The sequence below is a fragment of the Oncorhynchus tshawytscha genome, linkage group LG31 (genome assembly GCF_018296145.1).
Source record: "Oncorhynchus tshawytscha isolate Ot180627B linkage group LG31, Otsh_v2.0, whole genome shotgun sequence".
NCBI classification, from domain to species: domain Eukaryota; kingdom Metazoa; phylum Chordata; class Actinopteri; order Salmoniformes; family Salmonidae; genus Oncorhynchus; species Oncorhynchus tshawytscha.
In genome coordinates, this window is record NC_056459.1 from 26860327 (window position 1) to 26885432 (window position 25106).

The following is a 25106-nucleotide window of genomic DNA, read 5'->3' on the forward strand; positions in this document are numbered from 1 at the left end:
TACAGCAAATCAGCAGTCTGTTTGTTAGCTCAGTGGTTCTCAAACGTTTTGAACCGCAACCCCCCAAAATACATGTTTTAAAGCTTGTGACCCCCACGCATCTCGAAGATGAGAAGAACATGTCATTTTGATAGAATGTTTTACCCTTTATTTATTTTCATATTTATTATTAATTTGTTTAGTCATTATTATTATAATAAATTACAATTTTTATTCTAAGCCTATTTAGAAATCTTACGCAGTTTTTTAAATAACTTATGCAAAAATGTTTTGTTTCCTTTTGTTGAGACATTTTCTTTGGCTAAATTAAGTTCTGTCTGCTTAATTTTCTGCTCCATATTTAGTTAAAGGTTAAACGTAGGCCTGTTGTAAAATAAATATAACTAGGCTATTGCGGTCATTTGTTGGGTAGGCCTACGGTAGGCAATCACCTTTGATGGTAATAGCTGCAATCTAACCCTTTTTAGCCATTGTCTCTGGCCAAATGAAGTTCCAGCTGTAATGTTGTGCTTGTCTCAAGGTAATTGAATTACTCACACTCAAACCATGAAAAGGACAAAACAGAGGAGAAGATGCTAAACTTAATCTAATGTCACAATATAATAACCTGTTCACATGTTCCCCATAACAATGACTTGACTTACTTTTGATATTACCCTAACACAGTTTAGAAACTTCTGTGAAGGTGTGGTTGTCACGCCCTGGCCATAGAGAGGCTTTTTACTCTCTATTTTGGTTAGGCAAGGGTGTGACTAGGGTGGGCATTCTATGTTATTTTTTCTATGTTTTTGTATTTCTTTGTTTTTTGCAGGGTATGGATCTCAATCAGGGACAGCTGTCTGTCATTGTCTCTGATTGAAAACCATACTTAGGTAGCCTTTTCCCACCGGTGTGGTGTGGGTAGTTATTTTCTGTTTAGTGTGTTTTGTACCTGATGGAGCTGTTTTGGTTGTTCCTTTTGTTACTTTGTATTTAGTGTTCAGTTCTATTTAATAAAATGACGAACACGTACGACGCTGCACCTTGGTCCTCACCTTCTTCCTCTGAATGCCGTGACAGTGGTGTTGTATGGATATTAATAAGCATAGCAACTGACTTTGACAGCTGAACTTGAGGTCAGGAAGAATGGTTTAGGCCTCCCAGAGTTACTCCTTTAATCTAATCAATTATGAAATCACCAGGTAGCCTATTGCTGTGACAAAGATGCGTCAGTGGCAGATTGCTAAACTGTATTTTATATGGATAATATTAATGTAGACTACTCTATTTTTGCAACACAAAACTGGAGAAAAAATGAAGCAAGTGCTTTCTGGTCAATAATCTTATGTGCATCCGCTTTGCACACCAATGCTGATGACTGGTCATTGGTCAACAGTCAAGACTTGCACATTTTTGGTTCTGAAGCACAGATTTCGATGTTTTTAAATAATCATTTGGTGCAATGTTATAGGCCTATGTTAATGACCAGATTGAGCAAGCAAACGTATACATATAAAATACAAATATTAGTCTATATAAAATCTATTCAAATATGTGTATATATATATATATATATATATATATAAAATAAAAAATACATCTCACTCAGTTTCACACTCAAAACCTTCCAACAACCTTCTCACAACCATCTCACAACCCCCAAATTTGAGATCCGCTGCGTTAGCTCACCCGACCTGTGTTGATGGAAAGTTTGCTGGTCCAATCAGAGGGCCAAGTGTGCATTTCACTAGCCAATCTCTGACTGCGTTGAGAGTAATCCATGGAGACTGTCTGTGCCACAAAATGTTAAAAAACCTGGCCAGATAATTTCAAGTCATCAGTCTCAAATCAAAGTCGAGTCCCGAGTCATGAGTGTCCAAGTCCAAGTCAAGTCTCAAGTTATTATATTTTCTATCAAGTTGAGTCTCAAGTCATCGTTAGTTGTTTGACTCGTTGAGTGGAGACAAATCTGTCCATCCCTGCTCCCGCTCCCCCTCCCTGGCGCTATAGTGCGCCAGTCTGCCCATCATTGTGCACACCTGTCACCATCGTTACGCGCACCAGCACGTCTTTGGACTCATCTGGACTCCATTACTTTGTTGATTGCCTCTCCTATATCTATCTGTTCCTCGGATTCATCCTTGTGTCAGCAATATTGTCGTTATGTTACCGCTGTCCAGATGCTCTCCTTGTTTGTTTTATGTCGGTTATTTATTAAATGATCACTCCCTGTACTTGCTTCTCGTCTCCCAGCGTCTGTCCTCACACAAATCTACTTAAAACGCTGAGTGTGGTACCAAATTAAATTTTAGAAGACTGCTGTACATTTCACGTCTGTAGTTATTGGTACATTCATTTGAAATCATAAATGTACATACACTTAGGAGTCATTAAAACTAGTTTTTCAACCACTCCACAAATTTCTTGTTATCAAACTATAGTTTTGGCAAGTCGATTAGGACATCTACTTTGTGCATGACACAAGTCATTTTTCCAACAATTGTTTACAGACAGATTATTTCACTGTATCGCAATTCCAGTGGGCCAGAACATTACATACACTACGTTGACTGTGCCTTTAAACAGCTTGGAAAATTCCATAAAATGATGTCATGGCTTTAGAAGCTTCTGATAGGCTAATTGACATAATTTGAGTCAATTGGAGGTGTACCAGTGGATGTATTTCAAGACCTACCTTCAAACTCAGTGCCTCTTTGCTTGACATCATAGGAAAATTAAAAGAAATCTACCAAGACCTCAGAAAAAAAAATTCTGGTTCATCCTTGGGAGAAATTTCCAAATGCCTGAAGGTACCACGTTCATCTGTACAAACAATAGTACACAAGTATAAACACCATGGGATCACGCAGCCGTCATACCACTCAGGAAGGAGACGCATTCTGTATCCTAGAGATGAACGTACTTTGATGTGAAAAGTGCAAATCATTCCCAATACAACAGCAAAGGACCTTGTGAAGATGCTGGAGGAAACAGGTACAAAAGTATCTATGTCCACAGTACAACAAAACCTGAAAGGCCGCTCAGCCAGGAAGAAGCCACTGCTCCAAAACAACCATAAAAAAGTCAGACTACGGTTTGCAACTGCACATGGAGACAAAGATCGTACTTTTTGGAGAAATGTCCTCTGGTCTGATGAAAGAAAAAATAGAACTGTTTGGCCATAATGACCATTGTTATGTTTGGAGGAAAAAGGGGGAGGCTTGCATGCCGAAGAACACCATCCCAACCGTGAAGCACGGGGGGTGGCAGCATCAAGTTGTGGGGGTGCTTTGCTGCAGGAGGGACTGGTGCACCTCACAAAATGGATGGCATCACGAGGCAGGACAATTATGTTGATTTATTGAAGCAACATCTCAAGACATCAGTCAGGAAGTTAAAGCTTGGTTGCAAATGGTTCTTCCAAAGGGACAATGACCCCAAGCGCACTTCCAAAGTTGTGGCAAAATGGCTTAAGACCAACAAAGTCAAGGTATTGGAGTGGCCATCACAAAGCCCTGACCTCAATCCTACAGAAAATGTGTGGGCAGAACTGAAAAAGCATGTGCGAGCAAGGAGGCCTACAAAGCTGACTCAGTTACATCAGCTCTGTCAGGAGGAAGGGGACAAAATTCACCCAACTTATTGTGGGAAGCTTGTGGAAGGCTACCCGGGAACGTTTGACCCAAGTTAAACAATTTAAAGGCAATACTAAATACTAATTGAGTGGAGGTGAACTTCTGACCCACTGAGAATGTGATTAAATAAATAAAAGCTGAAATAAAACATTCTCTCTATTGTTATTCTGACATTTAACATTCTTAAAATAAAGTGTTGATCCTAACTGACCTAAGACAGGTAATATTTACTAGGATTTAATTTCAGGAATTGTGAAAAACTGAGTTTAAATGTATCTGGCTAACGTGTATGTAAACCTCCGACTTCAACTGTAGCTATATGAAGTATTCTAGTCTATCAAATCTCAAAAGTATTTATATCAGCTGTATCTCATACAGCCACTTGTCTCCTGTCTCAAACTTCAAGGACAACCAGTGAATTTCTTCCATTTCCCTGACCAAGTGGACTGTTTAAATTAAAGTAACAACAATCTCTAGCTTGTAAATTTCCACACAGCAACACACCAACACATTAGCTTGTTGGCTCCAGTTCGTGTTACCTCGGTAACCTCAGTGTTATAGAGCAGAGTGGGAAATGTGACTCACCGGGTCTTTAGCTTGCTGCGCTAGTATGGCATAGGTGGAGATCCTGCTGCAAAGGCATTTGGTGTGGACAGCGGCAGAAGCGAGCGTTTGGCAGCCCTCTGTGTCCCAGTTCTCAGCACCAGCTTCCCTGAAGGTGTGGGAAACATGGGACACACACAGTGAGGGAAACACACACACCAACACACACAAAAAAAGGTCACAGAGGAGCACACACATGCACTCAAACCAAATGTCTTAAAGAGAAAAAGAGAGAGAGAGAGAGAGAGAGAGAGAGAGAGAGAGAGAGAGAGAGAGTACACAACAACAAGTGTGCGGTTAAAATTGGCAAAAACACACACCTTTCTTTCCACAGGGCCGTGGAGTGAGACATGGATGCAGCTTAAGCCCCACCCTCTTCATTATATATATGAACGACTTGGCAAGGGCACTAGAACAGTCTGCAGTACCTGGCCTCACCCTGCTAGAATCTGAACTCAAATGTCTACTGTTTGCTGATGATCTGGTGATTCTGTCACCAACCAAGGGCCTACAGCAGCACCTAGATCTTCTGTACAGATTCTGCCAGACCTGGGATCTGACAGTAAATCTCAGTAAGAACAAAATAATGGTGATTCAAAAAAAGGTCCAGTCACAAGGACAACAAATAAAAATTCCATCTAGACACTGTTGCCCTAGAGCACACAAAAAACTATACATACAGCAACTTGGCCAAAACATCAGCGCCACAGGTAACTTCCACAAAGCTGTGAACGATCTGAGAGACAACGCAAGAAGGGCATTCTATGCCATCAAATGGAACATAAAATTTGACATACCAATTAGGATCTGGCTAAATATAATTGAATTAGTTATAGAACCCATTGCCCTTTATGTTTGTGAGGTCTGGGGTCCGCTCACCAACCAATAATTCACAAAATGAGACAAACATCAAATTGAGACTCTGCATGCAGAATTCTGCAAAAAATATCCTCAATGTACAACGTAAAACACCTAATAATGCATGCTGAGCAGAATCAGGCCGATGCTAATTATTCAAATCCAGAAAAGAGAAGCTAAATTCTACAACCACCAAAAATGAAGCAATTCCCAAACCTTACATAATAAAGCCATCACCTACAGAGAGATGTACCTGGAGAAGAGTCCCCTAAGCTGGTCCTGGGGCTTTGTTCACAAACACAAACAGACCCCACAGAGCACCAGGACAGCAACACTATTAGACCCAAGCAAATCATGTGAAAACAATACGATAATTACATGACACATTGGAAAGAATTAACAAAAAAACTGAGCAAACTAGAATGCTATTTGGCCAGGTAGAGAACACAGTGGCAGAATGCCTGACCACTGTGACTGACCCAAATTTAAGGAAAGCTTTGACTATGTACAGATTCTGTGAGCATAGCCTTGCTATTGAGAAAGGCCACCGTAGGCAGACCAGGCTCTCAAAAGAAGACAGGCTATGTGCACACTGCCCACAAAATGAGGTGGAAACTGAGCTGCACTTCCTAATCTCCTGCCAAATGTATGTATTTGTAGCTCTGAAATCCATTTGCATTGCTAGTTATAGCCTAATGTTAGGTAAGTTGGTGGTTGAAGATATCCCTCTAGTGGTGTGGGGGCTGTGCTTTGGCAAAGTGGGTGGGGTTATATCCTTCCTGTTTGGCCCTGTCTGGGGGTGTCCTCGGATGGGGCCACAGTGTCTCCTGACCCCTCCTGTCTCAGCCTCCAGTATTTATGCTGCAGTAGTTAATGTCTCGGGGGGCTAGGGTCAGTTTGTTATATCTGGAGTACCTCTCCTGTCCTATTCGGTGTCCTGTGTGAATCTAAGTGTGCGTTCTCTAATTCTCTCTTTCTCTCTCTCTCTCTCTCTCTCTCTCGGAGGACCTGAGCCCTAGGACCATGCCCCAGGACTACCTGACATGATGACTCCTTGCTGTCCCCAGTCCACCTGGCCGTGCTGCTGCTCCAGTTTCAACTCTTCTGCATTATTATTATACGACCATGCTGGTCATTTATGAACATTTGAACATCTTGGCCATGTTCTGTTATAATCTCCACCCGGCACAGCCAGAAGACTGGCCACCCCACATAGCCTGGTTCCTCTCTAGGTTTCTTCCTAGGTTTTGGCCTTTCTAGGGAGTTTTTCCTAGCCACCGTGCTTCTAAACCTGCATTGCTTGCTGTTTGGGGTTTTAGGCTGGGTTTCTGTACAGCACTTTGAGATATCAGCTGATGTACGAAGGGCTATATAAATAAATTTGATTTGATTTGATTTGTTAGCTAGCTAGCTAACGTTGAACCTAGTTGGTTAGCTTTAGGTACCTGCAGTTTAATACTACAGCAATTCATGCATGGGTTGGGATTATGGGTCTTTGTTTAGCTAGCTAGCTACATGTCTAAACATGACCCATCAAGTTAGCCAGTTGGGTCTGGGGGTGACCAGTCATGTTAATAAGGTGTGTCTCGGGTGATTACAGGTGTGTCTAGGGGTGATTACGGCCATCTATCGCATTTCATGAACATGTGTACATGTCTAGACAATGGTGACCCATCCAATTAGCTAGATGTGGCTAGGGGGTGGTTATAGCATTTATTTCACTAGACCCAAAAATGTAGACAACCATGTCTGTATAAAATTAATCTAATAATTATAAAATATGTTTATCTGGACACCTTTTATTTTATGCAAGTAACCATTTCCCTGTACCGTTTACACCTTCTGTATCATGTGCATGTGACATTTACACTTTGATTTTATTTGATATAGTGTGTGTTTACCAGAGACGTTAATGTCAAGAACAACATGACCTGCACCAAAGTCAGATTAGGATGTAGGCCAAGGACTAGATAAAGTGTATTTTTATCTGACGCTACTACTTTCACCACTTTTAGTCTTAATCTATAGTTGTTTACTACATTACCTTACTTGCTTTGTTTAGCATATGGCCTCACAAGTGAATCCTTAACTTATTTGGGGTAGGGGGCAGTATTTTCACGTCCGGATGAAAAGCGTGCCAAGAGTGAACTGCCTGCTACTCAGGACCAGATCCTAGGATACGCATATCATTAGTAGATTTGGATAGAAAACACTCTGAAGTTTCTAAAACTGTTTGAATGATGTCTGTGAGCATAGCATAACTCATATGGCAGGCAAAAAGCTGAGAAAAAATCCAACCAGGAAGTGGGAAATCTGAGGTTTGTAGGTTTTCAACTCTTTGCTTATCCAAGATACAGTGGAAATTGGGTTATTTTGTATTCCTAAGGATCACACTAGATGTCAACAGTCTTTAGATCCTTGTTTGATGCTTCTACTGTGGAGTGGGGCCGAATGAGAGGGGAATGAGTCAGGGGTCTGGCAGAGAGCCACGGGCTTGTGAAGCGCGTTCATGTGTAAGTTCCCTCGTGTTCCATTGCTTTTCTACAGACAAAGGAATTCTCCGGTTGGAATATTATTGAAGATTTATGTTAAAAACATCCTAAAGATTGATTCCATACATAATTTCAGATGTTTCTACAGACTGTAACGGAACCTTTTGGACTTTTCTTCCGTACTTTCCGCTGGACTTGCACGCACGTCGTGGGTTTAGATTGTGTACTGAACGCGCGAACAACAAGGAGGAATTTGGACATAAATTATGGACATTATCGAACAAAACATATTGTGGAAATGGGATTCCTGGGAGTGCATTCTGATGAAGATCATCAAAGGTAAGTGAATATTTATAATGCTATTTAAGACTTCTGTTGACTCCAACATGGCGGATGTCTCTTTGGGTTGATTTGTCGTCTGAGTGCCGTACTCAGATTATTGCATGGTGTGCTTTTTCCGTTAATTAAAAAAAAAATTGACACAGCGGTTGCATTAAGGAGAAATGGATCTAAAATTCCATGTATAACACTTATATTTTCATCAACATTTATGATGAGTATTTCTGTAAATTGATGTGGCTTTCTGCACAATCACCGGATGATTTGGAACTACTGAACATAACGCACCAATGTAAACTCAGATTTTTGGATAGAATTATGAACTTTACCGAACAAAACATACATGTATTGTGTAACATGAAGTCCTATGAGTGTCATCTGATGGTGTGTCATCTGATGAAGATCATCAAAGGTTAGTGATTCGTTTTATTTCTATTTGTACTTTTTGTGACTCCTCTCTTTGGCTGGAAAAATGGCTGTTTTTCCTGTGACTTGGCTCTGACCTCACATAATCGTTTGGTGTGCTTTCGTCGTAAAGCTTTTTTGAAATCGGACACTGTGGCTGGATTTACAACAAGGGTATCTTTAAAATGGTGTAAAATACATGTATGTTTGAGGAATTTTAATTATGGGATTTCTGTTTTGAATTTGACGCCCTGCAGTTTCACTGGCTGTTGACGAGGTGAGACGCTACCGTCCCACCCACATACCCTAGAGAGGGTTATAAAGAGATAGGATGGGGCTAAGGTGTGACGAAGTTGAATAGGTGTAGACAAAGAAGAGCTCTCCAGTAGGTGTGCCAAAACATACAAGGGACATTTTCTCAAAAGGAAGTTACAAGTTTATCAACTTTCAAAGCAGAATGACATTCCCATTGTTCCTCAACTGCAGTGTATGATATACCATTTTGTAGCTCTGAGTCTCTACTTTTATCCAATGTAAAAAACACCATTTCAATTTGTGCTGCATAATACCAAATTCTGGTGGTCGGTCACATACAGCTATATATACATATTCGTATGAGGACACCCCTTCAAATTAGTGGATTTGGCTATTTCAGCCACACCCATTTCTGACAGGTGTATAAAATCGAGCACACAGACATGCAATCTCCATTTCTCCATAAACAAACATTGGCAGTAGAATGGCCTTACTGAAGAGCTCTTCAACATGGCACTGTCACAGGATGCCACCTTTCCAACAAGTCAGTTCATACATGTTCTGCCCTGCTAGAGCTGCCCTGGTCAACTGTAAGTGCAGTCATTGTGATTTGGAAACGTCTAAGAGCAACAACGACTCTGAAGCAAATTGGTAGACCAGTCAAGCTCACAGAACTGGAAGGCGCAGTGCTGAAGCCCGTAGTGCATAAAACTCATCTGTCCTTACTTGAAACACTCACTACCAAGTTGAAACTGTCTCTGGAAACGTCAGCACAACAACTGTTCATCGGGAGGTTCATGAAATGGGTTTCCATGGCCGAGCAGCTGCACACAAGCCTAAGATCACCATGCGCAATGCCAAGCTTCAGCTGGAGTGGTGTAAAGCTCGCTGTCATCAGACTCTAGAGCAGTGAAAACGCGTTCTCTTGAGTGATTAATCACGCTTCACCACCGCGCCCGACCACCACGCCCGACGAATGAATAAGGGTTTGGTGGACGCCAGGAGAACGCTACCTGCCCAAATGCATAGTGCCAACTGTAAAGTTTGGTGGAGGAGGAATAATGGTCTGGGGCTGATTTTCATGGTTCAGGCCAGGCCCCTTAGTTCCAGTCAAGAACATTTGTACTTATTATGTCTCTTCTCCAAATAGTTGTACAATTGTATAGATGTGGAGTAAATGAGCTTCCATTCCCCCATTTTTGAAATCTCTCTGTCTCTCTCTTGTCCTGTTGGGCAATGTTGTGCCCCTCCTCTCTCTCCTGATGAATTAGATAGTGGGTTGCCTCGCTCTCTGTGGGTGATGTGTTTTAAATTCTCGAATGAAAAGTGTGATGTTAAGGTCGATCAATGGGAACATTCAGAGTCTCTAATTGAACTAATGACCAGCCTTACAGACATTGACATGCCAACCATGCTCTACTACAAATGTCTTGTACCAGTTTTACTATTTATAACAGTGATACAAGTCTTCAAAGAGCTGTTAGAAAGTGACTCTAACTGTACTAATGACCAGTCTGACACACAGCTATCGACACTAAACTATGCTCTGCCTTGTCTCTGGCACGTCAACTAATGCCAGACTGTGGCGCCAGTTATAACAGAGTTGTTATGAGAATTCAAAGAGATTCTTTAGAGGAATATGTATGCTTAGCCCTGACACTTACTGAACTAACTGTCAGCCCCCTCAGGACTTGGCGTTAATTAAGTACAGCTGAAACAGAATTTACTGCCTCTGTTATAACACAGCTGAGATGTAATCAACATTAAACCAGTTGGTAATGCTGCCACCGTACACAGACAGAGACACAGAAGGCAAACAGGAAGCCATGTTCTTGTTCAAAAGGGGTTATTATTAATGAAGGAGTTTTTTCCTGACAAACTTCTATTGTCCCCCATGAACCCTGCGATTCGGAATACACTTCACAGTTCCAGTTTGGATCTCAGTTGGAAAGAGGTAGAGACACAATTTTAAGAAACCACCTTCCCTCTAAATGATCTTTCATAGCTGTAATAGGTCAAACGCCTGCTGTGGAAGGGCCAACGATTTGGTAGACCAACAGCTTTGAGGGCATGGTCAGGGGCAAAAGGATATCAGTCTGCAGCCTGGTAAGGGACATACAGTCACTATGCTGTAAACACTGGCATGGCACCTGCTAGAGATTATAATCTGGGCGCTGGCATATAACACTTAGATTACACTGATTTCAACAGACAGACAGACAGACAGACAGTCAGACAGACAGACAGACAGACATGCACACACAGACACACACAAGCCCAGCTGGTTGACATAAAATCAGTGATTATATGTGACTGTCTACTGAACTTTGGATAGGCAATGTGTGTGTCTGTCTGTTGCACAAAAAGTATGTTAGAGACCCATCATTTGGAGTATGTCATAGCTACATGTTATAGCTACATGTTATAGGTAGATGTCATAGCTACATGTCATAGCTAAATGTTATAGCTACATATTACAGGTAAATGTCACAGCTACATGTTAGAGGTAGATGTCATAGCTACATGTTATAGCTACATGTCATAGCTACATGTTATAGGTAGATGTCATAGCTACATGTTATGACTACATGTCATAGCTACATGTTACAGCTACATGTTACAGGTAGATGTCATAGCTACATGTTATAGCTACATGTCATAGCTACATGTCATAGCTACATGTTACAGGTAGATGTCATTGGTACATGTCATAGCTACATGTCATAGCTACATGTTATGGCTACATGTCATAGATACATGTCATAGCTACATATTACAGGTAGATGTCATAGCTACATGTTACAGGTAGATGTCATTGCCACATGTCATAGCTACATGTTACAGGTAGATGTCATAGCTACATGTTATAGCCACATGTTATAGCTACATGTCATAGCTACATGTCATAGCTACATGTTACAGGTAGATGTCATAGCTACATGTTATAGCTACATGTAATAGCTACATGTTATGGCTACATGTCATAGCTACATGTCATAGCTACATATTACAGGTAGATGTCATAGCTACATAGTATAGCCACATGTTATAGCTACATGTCATAGCTACATGTTACAGGTAGATGTCATAGCTACATGTTATTGCTACATGTAATAGCTACATGTTATAGCTACATGTTATGGCTACATGTCATAGCTACATGTCATAGCTACATATTACAGGTAGATGTCATTGCTACATGTCATAGCTACATGTTATGGCTACATGTCATAGCTACATGTCACAGCTACATGTTACAGGTAGATGTCATAGCTACATGTTATAGCTACATGTCATAGCTACATACCTTATCCTAGTAAAACTGACTATCCTACCGATCCTCGACTTTGGCGATGTCATCTACAAAATTGCTTCTAACACTCTACTCAGCAAACTGGATGCAGTTTATCACAGTGCCATCCGTTTTGTCACTAAAGCACCTTATACCACCCACCACTGCGACTTGTATGCTCTAGTCGGCTGGCCCTCGCTACATATTCATCGCCAGACCCACTGGCTCCAGGTCATCTACATGTCCATGCTAGGTAAAGCTCCGCCTTATCTCAGTTCACTGGTCACGATGGCAACACCCATCCGTAGCACGCGCTCCAGCAGGTGTATCTCACTGATCATCCCTAAAGCCAACACCTCATTTGGCCGCCTTTCGTTCCAGTTCTCTGCTGCCTGTGACTGGAACGACTTGCAAAAATCGCTGAAGTTGGAGACTTTTATCTCCCTCACCAACTTCAAACATCTGCTGTCTGAGCAGTTAACCGATCGCTGCAGCTGTACACCTGTGTGTATCCAGGTGTAAACTTCCATGAAGAACAGACCTTGGACCAGTTAACCTTTCCAAAGTCCTTCAAAATGACCTTTTTAACTGGTACCGGTTCCCTTCAGACGAGTCCTGTGACACTTGTGGGTGTCATAGAGCAACTCAACTGTCCATCTCCTCAGTTGAATTCCGTGCTGTCACTGTCACTTGCCCACTCAAGATTAACATTTTTGTCATCTATCGCCCACAAGGTGCCCTTAGAGAGTTCCGAAATGATCTTGTCACCTTGATAAGCTAATTTCCTGACGACGGTTCACAGCTCTTCGTATTTGGCAATTTCAACCTCCCGACTTCTGCCTTCGATTCATATCTTTCCAACTCTCTCTTTTCAGCCCTTGCCTCATTTGAACTCACTCTTTCCCTGTCCCCTCCCACTCACAAGGCAGGCAATACACTTGACCTCATCTTTACTATAGGCTGTTTGCTTACCAATCTCACTGCAACCCCCTCCAGGTCTCTGATCACTACTTTGTTTCCTTTTCTGTCTCCCTCTCCTCCAACCCTAGACACTCAGCCTCTACCCAGATGGTCATGCGCCATCTCAACCTTCGCTCTCTCCCACTACTCTCTCCTCTTCTATCATCTCTGCTAAATCCTTCTCCCTTCTGTATTCTGATTCTGCCTCTTCAACCTTACTCGCCTCCCTTTCCGCATTCTATGACTCGCCCTGTCCCCCTGTCCTCCCTGCCAGCCCGGCCCTCCCCAATAGCTCCTTGGCTGAGTGACTCATTGCGAGCATCTGTGGGCAGCAGAATGAAAATGAAGGAAAAGTAAACTTCTGGAGGACCTATCATCTTTCCACTCCCTCCTTTCTACCTTCTCTTCCTCCGTATCTGCTGCTAAAGCCACATTCTAGCACTCAGCATTTCAAGCTTCTGCCTCTAACCCTAGGAAACTCTTCTCCACCTTCTCCTCCCTCCTTAACCCCCCTGCTGTGTTCCAGTCCAATCAGAGTGATTTACAGGTTTTCTCTTTGAAAAATGTAGTTCATATTATCTGATTGTCATAAGGTTCCATGACTTTGTCCAAACAGGGCATCTGAACACACAAAATACATTTGGATGACTTTCATTACATTTTGGGTCAATTTCAATTAACTTTTGTACACCTTGTGGTGTTCCTTGCCAAAAATGACCGGTCATTAGAAATGAATGGGTGAGACTACAATTAGTGTATAAAATTGAGTTCAGGCACATGCCCATTCATCAGATGGACACACTTCCTCTCCCAGACTCCCACATGCATGTGTGTTTGAGCACACACCTCACTTGCCTTCTTGGCTTCCATGGCAACCGTCATGGGAACCTTTCCCCAGTAGAGTCTGTCCCCCACAGAACCACACCTGTTTGCATTCTCACAAAAATCGCAACATTGTTTCAATAATATATAGAACCTTTCTCGCAGCTCTGGTATATAAAGCTTTTTTGAGGCCTTGCTCACAATTCATTCTGTGGCACCACAATGACCAAAAAACATACTGTATGTGAGGCTCTTGATCATCTCTTTGATCGTGACACTGGTGAGGAGGAGAAAGTCCTTGTTAAACTTTGACACAAAGTAGTCTGTGATAAATAGCACACTATGTTTCATCTGAGTGTTTGTTACAGTCAAAATAATCCATACAAAAACAAGTTGTATGAGCTCAGGTCAATGAGGCTGTCATGACGTGGCACTTTCTGGGTATAGATCGTGGCATCCCCCTCACTCTCTCTCTCCTACACCCAGGTTCTGTTATCTCAGATCGTAAATTCCTGGCGGAGACTCTCTCCCACTGGACATGCAGGAAGAGACACATAGAGAGAACAAAGGATTTCACATGGCGAACCTCCTAAATCCCCAAAATGGGGATTTGATACAAAAGGTCCACTTGTGAGAAGTTGGGAATGGTTCGTGGACATTTAAGGGACGGGTATGAGAAGTGTGTTTCATTTGGTGACCTCAGAGAGGACTGGAAACACAAATAACTAGATCTCTGAATATGTACATTTCTCAATTATGGGGTTTGCATCCAATTCTTGAATAAAATGAATGAATAAAGATGAAATGATTTGTGAAATGATGTAAGGTGATGTTAAACCTTTAATGAAAGATAATAGTATTCCCTTTAAAGTTTAACCAAGTCATTGGCCTGCCCCCGTGAGCACAGACATGATCTGGTATCAAGGAACAGCCCTTTTCTACTATTACGAATAAAAACCCCTCCTGAGGAAATCCTCTTCAGACCACGCGTACCTCGATGGACACCGAGGGGGCACAGGTTGAGTTTAGACCACAAAAACCTCTGTTTAAGCTAAGGTTGCAATGGTTGTTGAATTCCTAACCACGTGGAGCATTGGATACACGGCGGGAAATGGTTCAATTCTTAGACTATCGATCCCTACAGAATAAGAGCAAATCTTAGATACTAATTACTAGTCTGCAGCTAGAAATCTATTCAATAAGAACATTGCTGAATGGTACCTCCCCTATCATTTCCTTGTAACCATATCTACTGTTTGTTTGTTTAAGCATTTCTGTGATTATTTAGTTAGTCAGTAAATAAATTATTAAGACAATTGGTGTATGGATGATCTATAGTATAGGCTGAGTTCGCGCAGATTAACAACCATTTACGACGTTTGGAATGAGACTAACGTGAGGTAAAGAATAATTAATTAATTAGAAGACTAATTGATCAGATATTAAAATATCTGAAGAGTTATATTAGGAAAATTATAACTTTGTAATCTGAAGATTTTCCTTGGTGCCCCGAAATCCTAGTTAATCACATTTACATGATTAGTTTAATTACGTTATAATAATTACAGAGAATTGATTTGATAAAATAACAGTCTTTACTTTAATTTAATGATTTCAAAGACACGACGAGACCTACAGGCCATAAATACCAAATAGAAGTTCAAAACCTGTAATGTTCACAAGAACGTAAGTTGATAAAAAGATCTAAATACAACATTAGGTGATAATATATGTATGATTATGGATTTAGAACCAGCTATAATGGGGCGGTCATTTTGGACCGGGAACACATGAAACGAACACAACAGGAGGGTTAATCCATCACCTCCTCCAAACTCACTCTCTGTGGACAACATTGTCAACCACTTTGAAAAGAAGGTTGGTGACACCTGCTCCTCATTCAGTCAGCCTATTGAGTCCACTGATTCAAACTCTCACAGAACTACCCTACGTCTTGACCTCTTTCTCCCCTCTCTCTCCAGATGAAATCCGGCGATAAGTGAGGTCCGGTCGCCTCAGACAACATGCTCCATCTACACCTCACCTCCTTCAGAGCATCTCTGGAGACCGTCTCCTGCTGCAACCTATTCAGAATTCTGCAGCCAGCCTGGTGTTCAACCTTCCCAAAGCCTCCCATGTCACCCAGCTCCTCCTCACACTCCACTGGCTTAAAGTCGAACACTAGAGCCAAACCATGAGAAGCTGCCCTTCCAAAGCACAGATCAAAACAACACATTGTCTCTGTATCTGCTGTACCAGAGGAATGTTTCACTGCTGGTTCATTTTGTTTCCCTGTCAGTCATTTTCTCATTGGATATTAAAGTGTATTTTAGTACTTTGTTCATTAGTCCTCTGAGTGTTTTTTTTTCTATTAGCAGGGATGAGGTGGAAGGTGAGCAGGACAGAGCTGGTTGGTGCTACTCTTTCTATCAGTAGGAGTCACGACAAAAGCCAACCATGCAGCCAAGCATGCAAAACACACACACACACACACACACATACACACACACACACACACACAACAATGGCACACGTAGGCGTGCGGCTTATCCCAAGGAAGAGGGGGAGGATGGCAGATAAACACTCTCAATCTGGTTATAAGGAGATCGGTGCTTAGGCTTTCCATGAATGAGTGAGAAAATAAGGGATCAGGACATTGAAAGACAGAATAAGGAGCAGGACATTGAAAACAGAATAAGGGATCAGGACAATGAAAGACAGAATAAGGGAGCAGGACATTGAAAGACAGAATAAGGGAGCAGGACATTGAAAAACAGAATAAGGGAGCAGGACATTGAAAAACAGAATAAGGGAGCAGGACATTGAAAGACAGAATAAGGGATCAGGACATTGAAAGACAGAATAAGGGATCAGGACATTGAAAGACAGAATAAGGGATCAGGACATTGAAAGACAGAATAAGGGAGCAGGACATTGAAAGACAGAATAAGGGATCAGGACATTGAAAGACAGAATAAGGGATCAGGACATTGAAAGACAGAATATCAGGACATTGGAGGGCAGGACATTGAAAGACAGAATAAGGGAGCAGGACATTGAAACACAGAATAAGGGATCAGGACATTGAAAGACAGAATAAGGGAGGGCAGGACATTGAAAGACAGAATAAGGGAGGGATCAGGACATTGAAAAACAGAATAAGGGATCAGGACATTGAAAGACAGAAAAGGGACAGAATGAAAGACAGAATAAGGGATCAGGACATTGAAAGACAGAATAAGGGATCAGGACATTGAAAGACAGAATAAGGGATCAGGACATTGAAAGACAGGGATTAAAGACAGAATAAGGGATCAGGACATTGAAAGACAGAATAAGGGATCAGGACATTGAAAGACAGAATAAGGGATCAGGACATTGAAAGACAGAATAAGGGATCAGGACATTGAAAAACAGAATAAGGGATCAGGACAATTAAAGACAGAATAAGGGAGCAGGACAATGAAAGCCAGAATAAGGGAGCAGGACAATGAAAGACAGAGTAAGGGATCAGGACAATGAAAGACAGAATAAAGGAGCAGGACAATGAAAGACAGAATAAAGGAGCAGGACAATGAAAGACAGAGTAAGGGAGCCAAAAAACAGTCTAAAAAACATTTCAGGGAAAATAAATCTGATTTAACCATTCAGATACAAGTCCAGGAATCATATTTGTATATGATTTCGAACCACCTATGGATGTGGTTTGCATATGACTCCAAAATATCAGATTGAAATTTGCTTTCTGGCTGTTCAGACTGCAGGAAATAGTTCAGACCGAAATCGGATGTGAGAAAAAAAAAATATTTTTTAAAGTCAATTCAAACTGCCTATGTGAACAATGCTACAATTGTCCATTAATTTCCTTTGAGGAGCCCCATGGGCTCCCAGTGACAATACACTTCCTCAATAAATATGAGATTCAACATTAACGTCTAATCGTCAACTTTGTCTCGATGGTGGTGTCGTTATGATGTTGGTGTCGTTACTGTATACTCTCTCTCTAACATCTTGTGCAGGAGTGCTTCAGTGCAACCTCCGGCCCCTGGCCCTTGGTCCCTGGCCAGGCTAATTGCTAACACCTAAGCCTCTTTAGAGGGATTAGCTATCTTCCTGGTGTGCTAGCTAGCCCAGAGCAAAGGAACACTGGTTGCCGTGAGATCCTGAGATAGCCTATGCAGACTTTGGAAACCTATTCTTCATGCTGGCACCAAATGATCTGTGACAATAACTAATTTTGATTCTACCTATACTGAACAAAAATATAAACACAACATGTCAAGTGTTGGTCCCATGTTTCATGAGCTGAAATAAAACATCCCAGACTTGTTTCATACCCACGAAAAGCTTATTTCTCTCAAATTGTATGCACAAATTTGTTTACATCCCTGCTAGTGAGCATTTCTCCTTTGCCAAGATAATCCATCCACCTGACAGGTGTGGCATATCAAGAAGATGATTAAACAGCAGGATCAGGTGCACCTTATGCTAGGGGCAACAAAAGGCCACTAAAATGTAAAGTTTTGTCACACAACACAATGCCACAGATGTGCTTGATGGAGCGTGCAATTGGCATGCTGACTGCAGGAATGTACACTAGAGCTATTGCCAGAGAAATACATTTGAATTTCTCTACCATAAGCCGCCTTCAACATCATTTTAGAGAATTTGGCAGTCCATCAGTCCATCCAACCGGCCTCACAACCGCAGACCACGTGTAACCACGCCAGCCCGGGACCTGAGACAGCTGATGAAACTGTGGGTTTGCACAACCAAATAATTTTTTGACAACCTGTCAGAAACCGTCTCATGGAAGCTCCTCTGCATGCTCGTCGTCGTGAACAGAGTGCCCTATGGTGGCGGTGGGGTTATGGTACAAGCACGGCCCCATTAACATTGATGGGGCTGTAGTGGAGCAGGTTGAGAGCTTCAAGTTGCTTGGCGTCCACATCACCAACAAACTAACATGGTCCAAGCATTCCAAGACAGTTGTGAAGAGGGCATGACAAAACCTATTCCCCCTCAGGAGACTGAAAAGGTTTGGCATGCGTCCTCAGACCCTCAAAAGGTTTTACAGCTGCACCATCGAGAGCATCCTGACGGGTTGCATCACTGCCTGGTATAGCAACTGCTCTGCCTCCGACCGCAAGACACTACAGTAGGGTAGTGTGAACGGCCCAGTACATCACCAGGGCCAAGCTTCCTGCCATTCAGGAACTTTATACCAGGCGGTGTCAGAGGAAGGCCCTAAAAATTGTCAAAGACTCCAGCCATCCCAGTCATAGACTGTTCTCTCTGGTACCATATGGCAAGCAGTACCGGTACAGTCTGTTATTATCACTTTAATAACTCTACCTACATGTAAATATTACCTGAATTAAACTGATTCCTCAGCCAAAACAGTCAACTTTGGCTCTGTCTCCTTGTCATAAAAACATATACCCTCACAACAGACAACTACTGTGCATGTACACTAGTGCAAGAGAATAGATCTAATAGAATAGACTCACCCCTTTAGCACCCAAACTATGGGTCCAGAGATGGAGGTATATCCCAAACTATGGGTCCCGAGATGGAGGTATGTCCCAAACTATGGGTCCCGAGATGGAGGTATATCCCAAACTATGGGTCCCGAGATGGAGGTATGTCCCAAACTATGGGTCCCAGAGATGGAGGTATATCCCAAACTATGGGTCCAGAGATGGAGGTATGTCCCAAACTATGGGTCCCGAGATCCAGAGAGGTATGTCCCAAACTATGGGTGGGTCCAAACTATGGGAGAAGGAAGTATGTCCCAAACTATGGGTCCCGAGATGGAGGTATGTCCCAAACCCGAGATGGGGTCCAGCGATGGAGGTATGTCCCAAACTATGGGTCCCGAGATGGAGGTATGTCCCAAACTATGGGTCCAGCGATGGAGGTATGTCCCAAACTATGGGTCCAGCGATGGAGGTATGTCCCAAACTATGGGTCCAGCGATGGAGGTATGTCCCAAACTATGGGTCCCGGGATGGATGTATGTCCCAAACTATGGGTCCAGCGATGACTGTAGCATGTCTCTAAAGTTCTGTACAATTAAGCTACACTCTAGGTGCCAATACTGTTGCCCATACCCTGACATAGTGTGGCTATATTCTATACCTACACCATACATCCAAGATGTTGCATGGAACAGCTCTATACTAAACCCCCAGCAGTGTCCAGCAGCCCTAACAGGTGAAGTCATTCTGACTCTAGCCTAAACTCTAGCTGTCCATAGACACAGCATAAAGCAAACTAAAGTCTACGATCTTGGAGTGTGTGTGTGAGTAGTGTTTAAAGCAGAGTGTGTGTGTGAGTAGTGTTTAAAGTGGAGTGTGTGTGTGTAATGTTTCAAGCAGTGTGTGTGTGTAATGTTTCAAGCAGTGTGTGTGAGTAGTGTTAAAAGCAGAGTGTGTGTGAGTAGTGTTTAAAGTGGAGTGTGTGTGTGTAATGTTTCAAGCAGTGTGTGTGTGTAATGTTTCAAGCAGTGTGTGTGAGTAGTGTTAAAAGCAGAGTGTGTGTGAGTAGTGTTTAAAGTGGAGTGTGTGTGTGTAATGTTTCAAGCAGTGTGTGTGAGTAGTGTTAAAAGCAGAGTGTGTGTGAGTAGTGTTAAAAGCAGAGTGTGTGTGAGTAGTGTTTAAAGCAGAGTGTGTGTGAGTAGTGTTTAAAGTGGAGTGTGTGTGTGTAATGTTTCAAGCAGTGTGTGTGTGAGCGTCTGCAGGCTAAAGTCAGTCATGCTGTGGAGAGCTGTTGGACAGAGTGGCAGCTTCCCTTCTGCTCTGTCAGACGGAAAAGTGGAGCAGCCGTCACCCATCCCCCTCCCTCTCCCCCTCTCTCATCCCTCGCTCTGATACCCCCACCCTCTGAATAGCACGTCCACTGGATGCCTGCCAGAGGGAGGAAGAGGAGGAGTAAGAACAGGAGGAGTAAATGGAGATCTATTTCCACTTCGGGTAGATATCGCCAATAGGGGGCTTAATGTAAGGGGGTGTGACCACGCTTATTCTAACGCAGACAGACAGACAGACAGACAGACAGACAGACAGACAGACAGACAGACAGACAGACAGACAGACAGACAGACAGACAGACAGACAGACAGACAGACAGACAGACAGACAGAGACAGAGACACACACAATCTCTTGAATTCTGACAGACAGACAGACAGCAAAGCCTTGAATTCTGCAGCAAAGCCTTTGGAACTCACCAAAATAATTGCTAAAACTCCAAAACAAGTTTTAGACTGTGGTCTTGGTTTGTTTCTGGCACAAATTTCCATCAAAACACCCTCCACTGGACTAGATTGACTAGGGTTAGGGAAAAAGGTCAATGCTTGGTCTATAATGATGTTATTTACTCATCAACAACCTCTATACAAGGGAAATAAATGGACTCATAATAACATTATAGTGATTACTCTGATCATTGTCAGTGGTTCATTTGTACACCGTGTCTAATGCTATTGTTGTGTTTGGGTCAATGAGCAACATGACAACATTCTTAATCTCCCCTGTGTTAAATATCCTCCTTACCCTGTCTGACATTTAGATAGATTTCTACAAGAATCAAATTAAAAACACACAAAAAAAATATTTTCAGAATGGCTTAGTTCTGAGCCTTTACATTTGCTTAAGTTATATGTTATATGTTATAAGTTATATGTTGTTCATTTGATATGTTAACCCTTTGTGGGCACAGAGAGGTTGCCTGAGCTAGGTTAATCTGAGGAAGTGAAACATTCCTGCCTGAGCAATGATGCACCGTGGTTGGTCAGTTCAGGTTGGCCAAGGATTGGCCAGATATCACCTGGCTTACAGAATGATGCAGATACTCACTGTTATACAGCTACTCCATGTCTTTTGGCTGGAAGCATAACCTGCAGCACACTGTGCTATAACATCTATATACCACAAGAAGATTAAAGGTGTTCATGTGTGTGTTTTGTTTTATGTTTGTGTGTGTGTGTACATCTGTCGTGAGTGTGTTTTGATTTATGTTTGTGTGTGAGCGTGTGTACGTGTGTGTATGTGCATGTGTGTATATGGGCGTGTGCATAAGCGTGTGTATGTGTGTGTGTGTGTCCCAGCCAAGTCACCTGCGATACAAGTCAGTGTGTGATGTTCATCCACATCTAAGGATGTTAGGAGAAATGTGGAAACTGGCCACTAGGGGCAACAGTGAGCGCTGTTATCTTCAAGTGGGTTTTGGTTTTGCTAGGGTGCTGTGGATGGGGATGGTGGGTGGGAACAATGCAGGAGTGGCTTTGGGACAAGTCTCTGAATGTCCTTGAGTGGCCCAGCCAGAGCCCGGACTTGAACCCAATCGAACATCTCTGGAGAGACCTGAAAATAGCTGTGCAGCAACGCTCCCTATCCACCCTGACAGAGCTTGAGAGAATCTGCAGAGAAGAATGGGGGAAACTCACCAAATACAGGTGTGCCAAGCTTGTAGTGTCATACCGAAGACTCGAGGCTGTAATCGCGGCCAATGGTGCTTCAACTAAATACTGTTTAAACGGTCTGAATACTTACGTAAATGTGATATCTCCGTTTTTTATTTGTTATAAATGTGCAAACATTTCTAAAAACCTGTTTTTGCTTTGTCAATATGGAGTAATGTGTGTAGATTGATGAGGGGGAAAAAACAATGAAATCAATTTCATAATAAGGCTGTAACATAACAACATTTGGAATATTCAAGGGGTCTGAATACTTTCCAAATGCATTGAGTATTCTTGTGTGTGTGTGTGTGTGTGTGTGTGTGTGTGTGTGTGTGTGTGTGTGTGTGTGTGTGTGTGTGTGTGTGTGTGTGTGTGTGTGTGTCAACAGGGGTTCAAGCCTCCAGATCAGGACAGTGTTCTGGGTCAGGGGCGAGAGAGATGCTGGAGGCAAGGTCAGGGACCAATGTCAGAGAGAAGCAGAAAATACATCATCCCTAAGCAGAGAGAGGCTTCAGAGACATAACCCAGCCAGAGAGAGAGAGAGAGCGAGAGAGATGACCCAGCCAGAGAGAGAGAGAGACATGACCCAGCCAGAGAGAGAGAGAGAGAGATGATCCAGCTAGATAGAGAGAGAGAGAGAGAGAGAGAGAGAGAGAGCTGATCCAGCTAGATAGAGAGAGAGACAGAGAGAGAGAGAGAGAGAGCGAGAGAGAGAGAGAGACATGACCAAGCTAGAGAGAGAGATGACCCAGCCAGAGAGAGAGAGAGAGTTGACCAAGCTAGAGAGAGAGAGAGAGAGAGAGATATGACCAAGCTAGAGAGAGACAGAGAGAGAGACAGAGAGAGAGACATTACCCAGCGAGTGAGAGAGAGAGAGAGATGACCCAGCCAGAGAGAGAGGTGACCCAGCGAGTGAGAGAGAGAGACATGACCAAGCTAGAGAGAGAGAGAGTCATGACCAAGCTAGAAAGTGAGAGAGAGAGACATGACCAAGAGAGAGAGAGAGAGAGAGAGAGAGAGAGAGACATGACCCAGCAAGTGAGAGAGAGAGACATGACCAAGCTAGAGAGAGAGAGAGAGAGAGAGAGAGAGAGAGAGAGAGAGAGATGACCCAGCCAGAGAGAAAGAGAGAGAGGGAGGAGGGATGACCCAGCCAGAGAGAGAAGAGGGATATGACCCAGCCAGAGAGAGAGAGAGAGGAGGGACATGACCCAGCCAGAGAGAGAGAGAAAGAGACATGACCCAGCCAGAGAGAGAGAGAGAGGGACATGACCCAGCCAGAGAGAGATGAGGAGGGACATGACCCAGACAGAGAGCGAGAGAGAGAGAGAGGGACATGACCCAGCCAGAGAGAAAGAGAGAGAGAGAGAGGAGAGACATGACCCAGCCAGAGAGAGGGACATGACCCAGCCAGAGAGAAATAGAGAGAGAGAGAGAGGGACATGACCCAGCCAGAGAGAGAGAGAGAGAGAGAGAGAGGGACATGACCCAGCCAGAAAGAGAGAGAGAGGGACATGACCCAGCCAGAGAGAAGGAGAGAGAGAGAGAGGGGAGGGACATGACCCAGCCAGAGAGAAAGAGAGAGATAGAGATGAGGCACATGACCCAGCCAGAGAGAGAGAGTAAGAGAAATGACCCAGCCAGAGAGAGAGAGAGAGGGACATGAGCCAGCCAGAGAGAGAGAGAGAGAGAGAGAGACATGACCAAGCTAGAGAGAGAGAGAGAGAGACATGACCCAGCGAGTGAGAGAGAGAGACATGACCAAGCTAGAGAGAGAGAGAGAGAGAGAGAGAGAGACATGTCCCAGTGAGTGAGAGAGAGACATGACCCAGCCAGAGAGAGAGAGATGACCCAGCCAGAGAGAAAGAGAGAGAGAGAGAGAGGAGGGACATGACCCAGCCAGAGAGAGAGAGAGAGATGGACATGACCCAGCCAGAGAGAAAGAGAGAGAGAGAGAGGAGGGACATGACCCGGCCAGAGAGAAAGAAAGAGAGAGAGAGAGGGACATGACCCAGACAGAGAGAAAGAGAGCGAGAGAGAGGAGGGACATGACCCAGCCAGAGAGAGAGAGAGAGAGAGAGAGAGAGAGAGAGAGAGAGAGGAGGGACATGACCCAGCCAGAGAGAGAGAGAGAGAGAGAGAGAGAGGGACATGACCAAGCTAGAGAGAGAGAGAGAGAGAGAGAGAGAGAGAGACATGACCAGGCTAGAGAGAGAGAGAGACATGTCCCAGCGAGTGAGAGAGAGACATGACCCAGCCAGAGAGAGAGAGAGAGAGAGAGAGATGACCCAGCCAGAGAGAAAGAGAGAGAGAGAGAGAGGAGGGACATGCCCAGAAAGAGAGAGAGAGAGAGATGGACATGACCCAGCCAGAGAGAGAGAGAGGCGCATGACCCAGCCAGAGAGAAAGAGAGAGAGGGGACATGACCCAGCCAGAGAGAAAGAGAGAGAGAGGAGGGACATGACCCAGCCAGAGAGAAAAGAGAGAGAGAGAGGAGGGACATGACCCGGCCAGAGAGAAAGAAAGAGAGAGACAGAGGGACATGACCCAGCCAGAGAGAGAGAGAGAGAGAGAGAGAGGAGGGACATCACCCAGCCAGAGAGAGAGAGAGAGAGAGAGAGAGAGAGGAGGGACATGACCCAGCAGAGAGAGAGAGAGAGAGAGAGAGAGAGAGAGAGAGGAGGGACATGACCCAGCCAGAGAGAGAGAGAGAGAGAGAGAGAGAGAGACATGACCAAGCTAGAGAGAGAGAGAGAGACACATGTCCCAGCGAGTAGAGAGAGACATGTCCCAGCGAGTGAGAGAGAGACATGACCCAGCCAGAGAGAAAAAGAGAGAGAGAGAGGAGGGACATGACCCAGCCAGAGAGAGGGACATGACCCAGCCAGAGAGAAAGAGAGAGAGAGAGGAGGGACATGACCCAGCCAGAGAGAGAGAGAGAAAGAGACATGACCAGCCAGAGAGAGAGAGAGAGAGAAAGAGACATGACCCAGCCAGAGAGAG

General features: G+C 43.5%; 1 protein-coding gene across 1 annotated transcript in view; it reads right to left on the reverse strand.

Annotated features, from left to right (window-relative positions):
* The window catches only part of LOC112240222 (adhesion G protein-coupled receptor B2-like), a 199434-nt gene that overhangs the window by 117648 nt on the left and 56680 nt on the right, over window positions 1-25106 (reverse strand). Inside the window, exon 9 of the mRNA XM_042309838.1 lies at window positions 4200-4326. Coding sequence (XP_042165772.1) covers window positions 4200-4326 — 127 coding nt within the window. The remainder of the gene's footprint in view (window positions 1-4199; window positions 4327-25106) is intronic.